The 13,375-nt window shown below is 35.5% G+C and overlaps 3 protein-coding genes across 3 annotated transcripts; all 3 read right to left on the bottom strand.

Moving 5' to 3' along the window:
- Positions 1-44: 44 nt before the first annotated feature.
- LOC124630655 lies at positions 45-3,339 on the bottom strand. Its single transcript, XM_047164618.1, has 4 exons — positions 3,128-3,339; positions 2,763-2,924; positions 2,172-2,566; positions 45-61 (listed from the first exon to the last, which is right to left on the bottom strand). The coding sequence occupies exons 1-4, from the start codon at positions 3,217-3,219 to the stop codon at positions 45-47; spliced, it is 666 nt and encodes a 221-aa protein (XP_047020574.1). The 5' UTR covers positions 3,220-3,339.
- An 826-nt stretch (positions 3,340-4,165) lies between these two features.
- LOC124630423 (probable glutamate receptor) lies at positions 4,166-8,278 on the bottom strand. Its single transcript, XM_047164324.1, has 9 exons — positions 7,575-8,278; positions 7,383-7,510; positions 7,206-7,299; positions 6,824-6,986; positions 5,365-5,589; positions 5,171-5,279; positions 4,881-5,065; positions 4,524-4,628; positions 4,166-4,301 (listed from the first exon to the last, which is right to left on the bottom strand). The coding sequence occupies exons 1-9, from the start codon at positions 8,276-8,278 to the stop codon at positions 4,191-4,193; spliced, it is 1,824 nt and encodes a 607-aa protein (XP_047020280.1). The 3' UTR covers positions 4,166-4,190.
- A 2,650-nt stretch (positions 8,279-10,928) lies between these two features.
- Positions 10,929-13,128, bottom strand: LOC124630352 (protein THEM6-like). The gene is made up of 3 exons (XM_047164217.1): positions 12,852-13,128; positions 11,710-11,924; positions 10,929-11,259 (listed from the first exon to the last, which is right to left on the bottom strand). Exons 1-3 carry the CDS (start codon positions 12,994-12,996, stop codon positions 11,029-11,031), a joined length of 591 nt encoding a protein of 196 aa, XP_047020173.1. The 5' UTR covers positions 12,997-13,128; the 3' UTR covers positions 10,929-11,028.
- Between the last annotated feature and the right edge of the window lie 247 nt (positions 13,129-13,375).

Raw genomic sequence — 13,375 nt, 5'->3', positions numbered from 1 at the left:
ATAATAATTTTCAAAAAAATTATCTAATTTCAATAACATTTCTTTTATAAATTGTTCATCTCTGTAAACATATACCACTTTTAAATCAATATAGGTGTATATCACCAGGTTACAATATTTTCTATTAGTGCAGTACAACTGCCCCTGAATTTGGTAATAATATGGAGAATTTTTCTTTAAATTCAAAATACCATCAATTTCATATAAATAAGGCACACTTGTAGAGGTTATATTTTGAGATCTGCTTGCATATGGGCATTTTATTTCTATCGTAGTCTCTGAACCCAACAATGCATCTGGTGAAGCTGCAAGATGAGGCCGTTCTTTGCTGATGAAAAGCCCACAAGGCTCTGCTATGAGGTCATACATTTGACAATATTTGTCTAATGCAATTTTTTCATTTATAATGCCATGGCTTGTTGCTCTGCTGAAGAATGTTTTCTTTTGTTGCAGTTGTTTTGCGTAGACCTTCATTGTTGTCTCTCTTAAATGACATATTGTATGGAACGTGCTAGCCGTTATATGTTTCTGCCTTTGGTTATGCCATTCATCACTGTTGCTTTGAAAACGTGTTTCCTCTTCAATTTTTTTTATTTGATCCTCAGTTATTTCTGACACCAGCAAATTTTTCAAGATTTTTGATTTTTTATCTTCTAGAGTATAATTGTGATCTGTCTCTAAGCTATAGGGATTGGCAGGTTCATACATTTGTTTGAGAGGCATAGAGCTATTAGGGAAATTTAAAACCAAACTTCGAACCCTACTATCATAGTTGATTTTGTTTATTTTATTGACAGGATAGGGCTCAAATATTACTGGCAAAGAAGATGGATCAAAATTGCCCCACGTCCTATAACAATGTGACGTATCTCAAAAAAAAGATAAAAATGTTTAAAAAAATATAGCATACTCTCTAATTCTTTTTTTTTACACCTTCATACGAAAAAAAGGCTTTAAAAATTGTTCAGGCGCTGTTATGAAAACATCGTTAATAGGACTATTTATTTGTTATATTATATATTTATATTTATTAAATTATTTATTTGTTTGATAGGGTATACCTCACAGGTGGTCCCATAATCATCAGGTCAGGATCTGATGATGGAAACCCTGTGAAATCCAGGACAACTTTTTAAAGTTGCAGGCATGCGCAGGATAAAAACGTGACTATAAGGTGTATGTCTTATAACAATATGCAACAGTGAAGGTTTGGAGCTGACCTGATGATGGAGACGAACGAAGGTTGAGGGAACTCGACAACTGAATACGTAAACTGCCTCGTGTTTGGGCTTATATTATTTGTATTGAATAGAACTTTGCAACAGTGAAGGTTTACATCTGACTTGATGATGGAGACCAGAGAAAGTCGAGGGAACTCGACAACTGAATATGTGAACTACCTCGTGTTTGGGCTTATATTATTCGTATTAATGAGAACTTTCCACTTATGCGGATAGTGACAACTGTGCTTGTCACTGAAAAGCCAAAAATAAAAAAAAACTTTTTACAATAAAATAAAACCGACTCCCAAAAACACTGAAAAGCAAAAAAAAACTATTCTTTGGAGCATCGGCTTAGGTACATCCATTAGACACCGACTCTTGAGGTAGTTCACATATTCAGTTGTCGAGTTCCCTCGACTTTCTCTGGTCTCCATCATTTCATCGGATCAGCTCCAAACCTTCACTGTTGCAAAGGTTTATTCAATACAAATAATATAAGCCCAATCACGAGGTAGTTTACATATTCAGTTGTCGAGTTCCCTGGACCTTCTTTCGTCTCCATCATCAGGTCAGCTCCAAATCTTCACTGTTACATAGTGTTATAAGACATACACCTTATAGTCACGTTTTTATCCTGCGTATGGCTGCAACTTTAAAAAGTTGCCCTGGATTTCTCAGGGTTTCCATCATCAGATCCTGACCTGATGATTATGGGACCACCTGTGAGGTATACCCTATCAAACAAATAAATAATTTAATAAAATAGTCCATAAATAGTCCTATTAACGATGTTTTCATAACAGCCCTTGAACAATTTTTAAAGCATTTTTTTCGTATGAAGGTGTAAAAAAAAAGAATAAGAGAGTATGCTATATTTTTTTAAACATTTTTATCTTTTTTTTGAGATACGTCACATTGTTATAGGACGTGGGGCAATTTTGTATGGACTGTGATCCGTCTTCTTTCTTCTACGTGTCAATTTTTCGGCACGGATAGGTGTTCCTGAATATCGAGATGTTGGTACATGAAATTGCTGCAACTTCTGAGTGCAGGTTTCAAATAATAAAATTTGTTTTGCATGTACCATATGTTCTATGCCAAATAAAAGAACAGCAACATGTTTACATGAAGCATTACTTCCGCTACCTGCTGGACACTCACAGTGTGCTTCCATGATGTTCCCATATTCATCGAATTTAATATCTACACTATAATGCAGTTTCTTCATACTTTTTCTGCAAATCCCTTTGATATATGTTTCATTTGATGAGGTGTGGGATCGTGCTGTAACTAAGTGTCGAGATTCATACAGTTGAGCCACTTTATCCATTTTTTTGCTAGTGCTGCAAGAAAAATATGAGAAAATCAATTAAATGAGCTAGTATCATTGGTAATACAATTTGAAATATTATTTATATAGGTATTTTGTTTAAATACCGGCTGGGTTTCAACTAAATACCCAGGAAAAAACGTATTAGGTAATAAAAATATTTTTCACAAGATGTTATTGTTAGAGTATTGTACTTAACAGAAACTTACTATGATAAATAATGTCTTATTTGTGTTTTATTTAATGGAGGTAATTTTGTGTGACTATTTATGTCACGGTAGCACTCATTAGAAGGTAATTTCATCGCTGGATCGTCTGTTTCAACATTTTCCCGATTTCCGAAGTTGAAATTCTGGTCGTAAATCTCCAATCTGTAGAAAAACAAAGATATTATTTAAAAATGTTGTTGCAAATTCGTAAGTGTATTTTAGATATCTAATGGAACTAAATGAGTATACAATGTACTTCGATTTTGTGTTGCAGTTGACACAAAGTCTATCTTCCATCAGAATAATACGCAAAACCAACGTAAAACACCAATATAGGGCTACAAACAGCATTTTGATTGCCATACCTTTCGATTAGGTCTGCTTTTTTTCCACGTAAAGAAGCACCTCGTTCCTTCAATTCCTTTTTCAGTTGAGGAACTGTCCATGTAGAATACATTGTTATTAATCAATTTAAACTTGTTTTAACACTTAACACTCACGGATGGTAGTATAATATCGCCTGAAACGCAACCGAATCAAAATGACACACAACCTCAAACAACTTGACAGGGACAGAATTATGGTGGCGAGTGTGGCGACATCTACATGAGCTTTCCGTTGCCAGCCCCATTGTGAAAATTATTGACATTGAATAATAGACGAATGACTTGTCTATGAAAGTTTAGAACTATAAATTTAAAAAAAATGGGTGGCATGACGATGCGCGGGAAATTCAAATCACCTAAACCTAAATCATCAAGTGCAAGACGTAATTGTATCATTATTTTGTGATAATAATAAACTTTAAATCATTTTTTGTATCCTTTAAGCTTCTACTGGAGCGGGAAATTCAAAATAAACCCAATAAATAAAGAAGAAAAGCCCAAGTTCAGCCAAAGCCATCGTAAGTATCTAATATGTAGCACTTTTTTGCTTTTCTGTGTTATTAGTTATTTTTAAACTACATCAAAAAAGGTAGTTCTCACTTTGACTTGTATGTATGTTTTGTGCGACTATCTTACGTGACCGATTTTTGTCAGAGGTATGAACCTCCATAACAAAAGATAATCATCATTGTTATAATCTGCGATGGTATGCAGCAATACCCCTTGATATCAATAGACGCATTGACTTATCCATTAACACATTTTTGCATTGTTTTAAGATTCTTATTCTTTAGGTTTTTATACTGTTAGTTTGATATACCTACTTATGGACTTTGGAAGATGGAGAGGTGTGTCTAACTTTACTCTCTCACATCGGATTGTTCTAAGTCGAGTGGTATTCATACTAATAAGTAAAAGAAGCAAATCAAGAATTGTTTTATTACATATTGTTGCGTTATGCCATAGTTTCTAATTTTCTATTCGTGCAAACTACTTTAATCAATAGGTGACATTGTAGGTACTCCGTGAGGATTCTATACTTTCAATCAATATGCGAAACTTCATTCTTCTTTTTACGTTGGTGCACATAGATTTCTCCCAAAAAAATTGCAAAGGAAATCGTGAGGCCGATGGCGTATACTATGAAGATACCCTGTAACAATCAAATGTGACGTATGCTTTTGTTAATATTCAAGAGATTATTAAAAACAAAGATCTAGCCTACAGTTTCCTCCTTATACTTTAGTCTTAGCAATAGATAGTCTACGTAATGTTTTGAGGCGTTAAATATTGTTACCTAACTATGTAGTTTAGAGTATTTAGGTACCTAAGTCTGTGTATTTTATTTTCTGCATTTGATCTTAGGCTTACGTACCACAACATTGTCAAGATTCAAGGGCTTCGTTGTGCCGACGTCGTTTTTGGATCTCGATAGCCGCACCTCTACCTGTACTTTGTAATTCAAATGCTTTAGCGCGACCTGTAAGTAGGAAAATAATATTAATTTTCCTGATTAGGTACTCTGTGAAAGGGTTCTTACATTCTTTGATTGTTGGTATAACTTTTAAAGTGCAGGCTACGCGGTTTCACCTGCCCGTCGGTGACCTCAAACACACAGCATCTAAGGGGGCCTAAAAAGGGGATGCCTGGACTTTTCTCAATGCCTTTTATAACTTTTTAACAAAGAGAGTCTTCCATTACGTAGGCTAAGAAAAAAGAGTTACGAATAGACCTGTGTTTCCCATGCCAGCAGTAGACCGGATTGATGGAGGCGCCCCACCAGTTGACTGACCTTCTCCGTGTAAGGAGAACTCTTTCTCATCATCACCACACACTGCTCGTAGTAAAAATCTTCCAACATTAACATCATGTCAAGGACAGCTTCTTGCGTTATGTATTCTCCTATGGCGAAGTTACCTATAGCACAGTACCTATTTTAAGAATATGCCTAACTGCCAAGAATATATCAAGTTTCAAGATAACTTATTTTTCCAAATATTGCAGAAAAATATTTATACTTACCTGCAGGTAACTTTTCAATACTGTATGCCATACTTCTTGTATAACTTTTCCTCTTCAATTCATCAAATGAATGAATACGAAATTGACTCACTAGTTGTTTTACAAGTGGCTGAAAACGGATATTTTATCATCATCATCAATTAAGTATATTATATGCATTCATCATGTAATTAATTGGGTAAAGCGGTTCATACTTCTGTTGAGAGAGTCAGTGAAAATATCCAGGCGTCATGAGTGGCTCCCCATTCCATTTCCCTATCCACTATATCTTGTACCGTGTCAATGGATGGCTCATATCGAGGCACAGTGAATGTGGAAGCCAAACCGGCCCCATAAGCACAGCTTAGAATTAAACCAGCTATTAGCAGCCAGCCAGTCACACCTCTTATCCTCCATGAAGCTCTGCTTTCGTACTGCGACTGAAAGATATTTATATTTATTTATTTATATATGTATATTAGTATAGTATAGTTGGTACTTCACTATCATCATCCTCCGAGCCTTTTCCCAAACTATGTTGGGGTCGGCTTCCAGTCTAACCGGATTCAGCTGAGTACCAGTGCTTTACAAGAAGCGACTGCCTATCTGACCTCCTCAACCCAGTTACCCGGGCAACCCGATACCCCTTGGTTAGACTGGTGTCCGACTTACTGGCTTCTGACTACCCGTAACGACTGCCAAGGATGTGCAATGACAGCCGGGACCTACAGTTTAACGTGCCATCCGAAACACAGTCATTGGTGTCTAGATATACTTAGAAAGTACATACAAACTTAGAAAAGTTGCATTGGTACTTGCCTGACCTGGAATCGAACCCGCGCCCTCATACTCGAGAGGTTGGTTCTTTGCCCACTAGGCCACCACGACTTTTTTTGGTACTTCACTATCACTACATAGTATAAAACAAAGTCACTTTCTCTGTCCCTTTATCCCTACGTATACTTGAATCCTGAAAGCTACATGAAGCGGTTTTTTTAACAGATAGAGTTATTGAAGCGGAAGGCTTATGTGCATTAAGTATCGGCATTGCACCCGTGCAAAGCTATGGCCGGTCGCTAGTTCATCATAAAGCTTTGTCCTTGATAAATAAAAAGGCCGTCTGATTGAAGCGATAGGAGCTTATATGAATACCACATTCATAATGTTGTGTATTTTGTGTGTTTAATCAAAACTAGTCGTGTATTTTTATAGCAGGACGCTGCACTAAATAAATGCAATAATCATATAATAGATAGAAGTTACATATAACAACTTATAATTATATAGCCAGAAGCTATATTAAACTAGCGACTAACTAACTACCCGCTTCGGCTTCGCACGGGATAACAATAGGTATTTTCCCACTATTTTATGTGTGTTATTATACCTACATATAAACCTTCCTCATTATAATCACTATCTATTAAAAAAACCGCATAAAAATCGGTTGAGTCATTTTGAAGATATAAGCGTACAAAGAGACATAGGGACACAAAAAGGGACTTTGTTAAGTATGTAGCGATTATTCTGGACGTTTAAACGTTTTGCACAAAAAAAAGTAAAGTGTACCTAAATCGACAGTAGACCTATGGTTATAAGATAGATTAGGTTCAAACAAGAAAAAACTGAGCCTGTAAGTAAGAAGATACTGTGCACAATACATGAAACACCTACTTGCCCGATCATCATCCCAAATACGTTAAAGAAAGGGTACGTAGTCGTAGAACATCCTTGTGCTGTTAAAAGTCCAGTCGAAGCATAGAAATAAGTGAAAACTACTGCAAGCCACATATACCAAGTAAACGGCATCAAGGGCATTTCCCAGCTTGATAGTAATCTAAAAAAAAAATAAAGGTCAGAAGTAGTTTATACAAAGAAGTTTTTATTTCATTTTAAGTATTTACGAGGTGGACAGACGACCTTATAAAGGTCGCCGGAAGACGCTGGATGCAGGTCGCTTCCAACAGGTATCTGTGGAGATCAAAGGGGGAGGCCTATGTTCAGCAGGGGACGTCCTATGGCTGAGATGATGATGATGACGATGATGATGATTTACCGAGGTGCCGGAGCTATGCACGTTATTGCAGTCCTTACGCCAGCCACCGAAAAATCCATCACACGGTATTCTTCATACCAGGAATAGAGGGCGGCTGAAATATAACATAACGAGTAGGTAAGGTAGACCAACCAAGTATGTATCACTCATACCATTATAAATACTTGTACTCCTTACTTATAGCAATATCAGCCCGATCTTCCACAACACTTCCAATAACACCAATGCCGCCAGATTCGTTTGCATAAATTTCGCCCCACTGATCAACATCCTCTCGCACGATTTCGACAGTACAATTTATCCATCTATATTAGAAATATTATTTAATAACCAAACACCAGCTTTTAACTTAAGCCTCTAATGACTTACCTGCAAAGTTCATCGACTATCCTGATCTCCACTCCATCCCTACCTAGAGGTTCAATTGCAGGGTCAATATCTAACAATGCATACGGTTTGTAAGTAAAACAAGCCACCCTTACTACTTTTCCGTACAAATTAGTTAAATCGTGGGGAAATAAATTCGCTTCATTTTCAAACTTTTGAGTACAAGAATCCCAACTATCCAAGTATTTAGGTAGATGGGTCGTATCTTCAGGACCGACAAATTGATGAGTAACCAAATTGAATATTTTGCAGTCCTGGTTAACACTCGCATGGTTTACAATCATTAACATATTTGCAAGAAATTTGCTGCCTTTCATCGAAAACACCAAAGAAGGTAGGTTAACGTCATTTTCTTCGTTATATTCCTCATCATAAGGCAAGAATATAACTTTTCTATCACTTCTCCTTACGTTTGCTATATGAACAACTCTTTCAAATGCTTCCATAAAGATTTGCGGATCCCGCATTCGGACTATGTAATCAGAGCAGCCCGTTTCTGATACATTAAATATCTGTTCCACCAGATTTGTTTCATTTGGGATCAGAGAAATGAAACTGGTTGGCAGAATGAATGTGAAAGGGCTCTCCGAAAAAACTGTTATGCAATATGCAGACTGCAAGTACTGGTTGATAATTGTATTTAAAAGTATTTCTAAAGGTACAAGAGATGGTGTAGAGACTAACATCTTTGACCGCTAACTAAGAAATGATGCTAAACATTATTGCTAATCGTGGCATAGGCTATTAAATATGTATAACGCTAGGTCACTTAAATATTTTAGGAATCCTTGAGCAATAGCGCGAAACATTAAATCGATTGCAAGTAATTATAGGTTTGTGCAGATATAAATTAAGTTTTAATTAAAGCATTTATATATTAAAATAACGTTATATTCTTTTTTATCACTTTGGATACAATGTCAATCTATGCATAAAAAATTAGATCGATAGTCCCAAAAACATATTAAGGATAGGTATTTCAATTATTAGCAGAAGTGGGAATATTTTAAGTTTAGATCGATCCAAGGATTCAAAAATTGTTAAAGTATGGACAGGCAGTACCTATTCAGTGCCATACGTCATTTATTTTAGCTCCACCCCTGAAAGCTTTAAATATCTTATTTTATGCTGTTTTATTTTTCTTTTAACTAACAACTAAATAACGATTCTCTGCTTTTTATACAAAACAGAACCATCACCATATTATTTTAAAAATGTCGCAATCATACCGGTAAACTGTTTATTTATGTTTGTTACTTAAATATTCCTAAAGGGTATAGGTATCGTTAAAGGACGGCTATTTACTATCATCAGTCTTATTTACTATTATGAACCGTTTCACAGAAAATTTATGGTAATTGTAGTCGTAACAAAGGGGATTCATTACCGTAGCTACTAAAAAGAGTGTCAATATAGGTAGAGCAAAACATAGGGTGATAAATGGCCTGCACATTAACAAAATAATATGTGTAGATGATTTTCTGTTATAAGTCGGCTGCACTGAACAGAAACCACTAAAGCTAATGGATATTTTGTTATTGTTGTGCGACAAGACACACGCGGTTAGCGCCACCTTTGATTTTACTACACGAAAACGGTCTTGATACTTGCGAACCACTACTTAATGCTTATACTTACATACACAGGTATTTATTTTTATTTAATTCTTTGTAAACTTTGCTGACAGTTGCAGATGGCTAACTTCTTTTACATAAAACTTGTGAATCTAAATCTTTTATATAAAACTTGTTAAATGAAGTTTACTTATGCCTTTACCACCAATAGGTTCTCAACTTTAAGAGCATATAAAGCTTACACTACCATGAATAGCAGAAATATACCTTAAAAATGTTTATATTTTATCATACATATGAACATTTTTATTTACCAAATAACAGACCTGCAACTCTATTTACTGGTAAACACCGCAGTGTTTGCCATTTAATATTTAAACACTGATACGGCGAAGACTTTGAACAAAACACAATATTGAATGATATCTAGATGTAAGCAATTTTCTTTTTCTATTTTCGTTATACATAGGTTTATTTATCTGACTACAATAGCAATATATTATTTCAGTCATTAATCAAATAATTTAGTAGGTAAAATGTAGATAAAATATCGATTTTTCCAAATGCGGCATAGGTACCTATGATAAATTATTATTCATTTATTTTTTAGTCTAATTATTTACTCTCCTGGAACGTGAAGTAAAATAAAAATAAGTGAAGTGACAAAGAATGAAGACTATTTGATCCTCGTATAAAGTGTGTGTGGTCGGAAGCTTCCTTGCCGCCGACGGCTAATTAAGGAACTCCCGAAAAAACTGACTACTTCACACGCACCGACTGAGGTTACAAACAATATGAATCACACAAGTTCATAACAGAACATTAAATATGTTTGAGATTAAAATTAACTTCTTCCAATAAATAAACACTTCTTTAATTGTACGTAACTCTGAATAGTTTTTGTAATGATAGGCATGCAACAACAATATTAAACATGTATTATGATAATTATGATGGAGTTATTTTTTTATGATATACTAGCTAATCCCGCGAACTTCGTATCGTTCAAACCTTCCCTGGACCTCTACAAACATTTTAAAACCAAAATCAGCTCAATCGGCCCAGCTGTTCTCGAGTTTTAATCAGACTAACGAACAACAATTCATTTTTATTTATATAGATATATGATACTTAACTAGTATTTGCTACGGAACTCTACGGTACTACGAAGCGTAGCACAATTTCATTTTACCGATTGGCTTCGTCATTTCATCAATATTTTTTCACTCCAAATAAAATAGTTTTTTTTTTCAATCATTTCAGACATAATAACCTAATAATATCGCTTCATTGACTAGCGTTACAAGATACTCAATAAATTAAATCCTAAATAAAGACATTTTTTTCAATTGATATCAAATTCTCTTAGACCAAAATATTCTCACTCTTGTTATTTTATAACAATGTTCAAATTTGCTTGAACATGCTTTCATGTTTATGCCCTTTTCCACAAAATAATAAATTCACTACGAACCCTCGACCGCGATGAATCTATACATATGTACATATGTTTGCCAAAATATTGTGATCCTTAAATGCAGTTTCAGAAGGTCTAAAATTAAGTGCAATTTGCTAGATATTTAGAAATCCCTAAATTCTTGTCCATAGTGTGCAGGTTGTATAAACAGTAACATTAGCCGGAGCGGTGACAAGCAAGAGTGCCGCACTGATGCGTAATACGATACATCTGTGTGTTATTTTGCTCAAGTTTTTTAAACATCTGTTTTATCGAAAACTTTTTAGAGAACATGAAAAAATGTCGCTCAGTAACCTCAACCTTTATTTTTGCATTAACACGTTTTAGTTTAACAAACAAACATTAATAAATATAGAGACTTAAGTAAAAAAAGGTTGGTAATTAATTAATCCTTCTTCCTGAGCTTAGCGCTAGAGACTTCAATCGCTTGAAGCCAGTGTTTGATTTCTTCAGGACATTCAGGCTTTGTGTCTGCACCGGGGATGCCCTTGAACAGTCTCTCAGTATCCACGTTGATGAGATTCTGCCGAGACAGGACTATCGCACGTACGAAACCATCGTTTAAGGTGATGAACTTTTGCTCAATGAACAATGTTTTGTCTTCCCAATACGCCAACTGCAACCAATTAAATGTTTTGAATTAGACTATGAATTTGACTCGTTGAACAGGGACTTGGAATTGACTGAATGTTAGAAGCCTTCTTATATGTGCAATCGGATTGTTTTAGAAGTTTCACAAAACGTTTTGAAGCTACTAATTCTTCTAAATTATAGTCAAAGTCAAAATCAAAACCAAGTTTTTAGGCTGTTTTTATATGGAACTTTAAATCCATGCAAATTGGGTATGTATGTACATATGTTTTTATTTCAGTTATGTATAACACAGTAATTTCATTTGATTATAAGTCGTGTCGGCATCAATGAAGTACCAAACCTATTTCGCCTAGGGAATTTATAATAACTACACTACAATACACTCCTCTGAGGATGTATTGCGCATAGTTATGTTGAACAAACCAGCAAGTATAACCTTGATCATAAAAACGAAACAACTGTGTATCCTTACCTTAGTTTCAACTTTATAAGCTGAAAATATAGGGATGGTTCTCCTGTAGCGAATACTGGAAGCGCCCTGGAGAGCGTGGCCATCAACTGCCATTATATTATCATAGATACCGGTGCGATCATAGAAGTGGAATCTAGCGAAGTCCAGCTCTCGGACATAACGGGCATTGTTCATATGCTTCAAGAAGATGTCTACATCTTGTGTCGTACAGAAACCTGAAATGTAATACGGTATTTTATGTTTAATAAAAATAATGGCGTCCACGGCCGATTTCGGCCACGGCGGCTGTTCTCATTTAAGGAGATCAGCCAGCTGCGCAGCGCATATTATAGTGCACGAGCATTTGCGCAGATACAGGTGCACTCCCTATTCCTTCACTCTCATAACCCGATGGGACGGCAATCCGACACGATCGGAAAGAGATCAGGCGCAGGACCGACATTTACGTGCTCTCCGATGCACGGGTAAATCAATCACCAACTTCCAAACTACGGGCTGCTTTGTGAAAGTTCAAGAAAACCCACAAAGCGAGCCCGACCCGGGAATCGAACCCGAGACCTCGAGAACAGCAGCCGCGCTTGCGACCACTAGACCAACGAGGCAGTATTTTATGTTTAACATAGGTGATTACTAACAACTGCCAAAAATATTTCTATGGCTATTGACAAAATCTGCATACGAAATTGCGTCAGTTGATCGCTCCTAAGTTAATGTATTTTCGTTCAAACGTAAACAATATAGGATTTTAATAGTGTGCACAATTCCATCATGCAAAAAACTGTGTTTAACATGATTGAAAAACCTCGCAGTATAGATTTTAACCGGTAATTGTAGGTACCTGTTTAGCTATAGATTAGCTACTTAGTTAAGTCTCATACATCATAGGTAGCGATATACCTAATATGTAATTATTAACTAATAATAAACATAGATATTTTATGAATAAACAAAACTCATAGGTAGGCACGTACATAGTACCGACAATTAAACTATGATAGGCCCTCTTTTATCGTGAATTATGCATCAATTCAATAAAATAGCATAAAGTACCTACCTATATAGTAAGTAATCAAACATTGAGAAACGTACCTAAGCAATAATTACACTAATGAATATACGCATAATAAAAATCACAAACTTACCGTAAATTGTGGTTGTATCATTAATACCGCATTTCTTTTGGAACAATCTACCAATTCCTATGGTGAAAGCTATCCTTAGGAAGTAGTTGACATCCCAAAATACATAAGCAAGAGCTATTAACGTCACTGCTATACAATAATACATGTTTAAAAATATAATTTCAAATTAATACAACAGTACAACTGTAATACCCGTAAGGTCTCTTTAAATGCTCAACCTGCACTAACTTTTACAAGTAGTAAAACTTTGAAGTATACATTAAGTAATATACTTCTACGTTCGTAAAGAAACATAACGTTTGTATGAAAGGGACAGCAATATATACTCGATTCATGAAATTACATATTTTTTCCTTGTTTAACTTATTACTCCAGCGGTAGTAAAAAAAGGACAGCGCAGCTTTACGTCAATTTTGTTTGTTGTTGAACAACTTGAACATCGTGAGTAACCTGGGTGTACGGTATACGTACTTTGGTGACCATACAAGTTCAAGAACGAGTCACTGACCATTGCAAGAGCAGTG

Source organism: Helicoverpa zea, chromosome 5 (genome assembly GCF_022581195.2).
Source record: "Helicoverpa zea isolate HzStark_Cry1AcR chromosome 5, ilHelZeax1.1, whole genome shotgun sequence".
Classification (NCBI taxonomy): domain Eukaryota; kingdom Metazoa; phylum Arthropoda; class Insecta; order Lepidoptera; family Noctuidae; genus Helicoverpa; species Helicoverpa zea.
The sequence above is the reverse complement of the archived record's forward strand: the minus strand, read 5'-3'. Positions and strand labels throughout refer to the sequence as shown.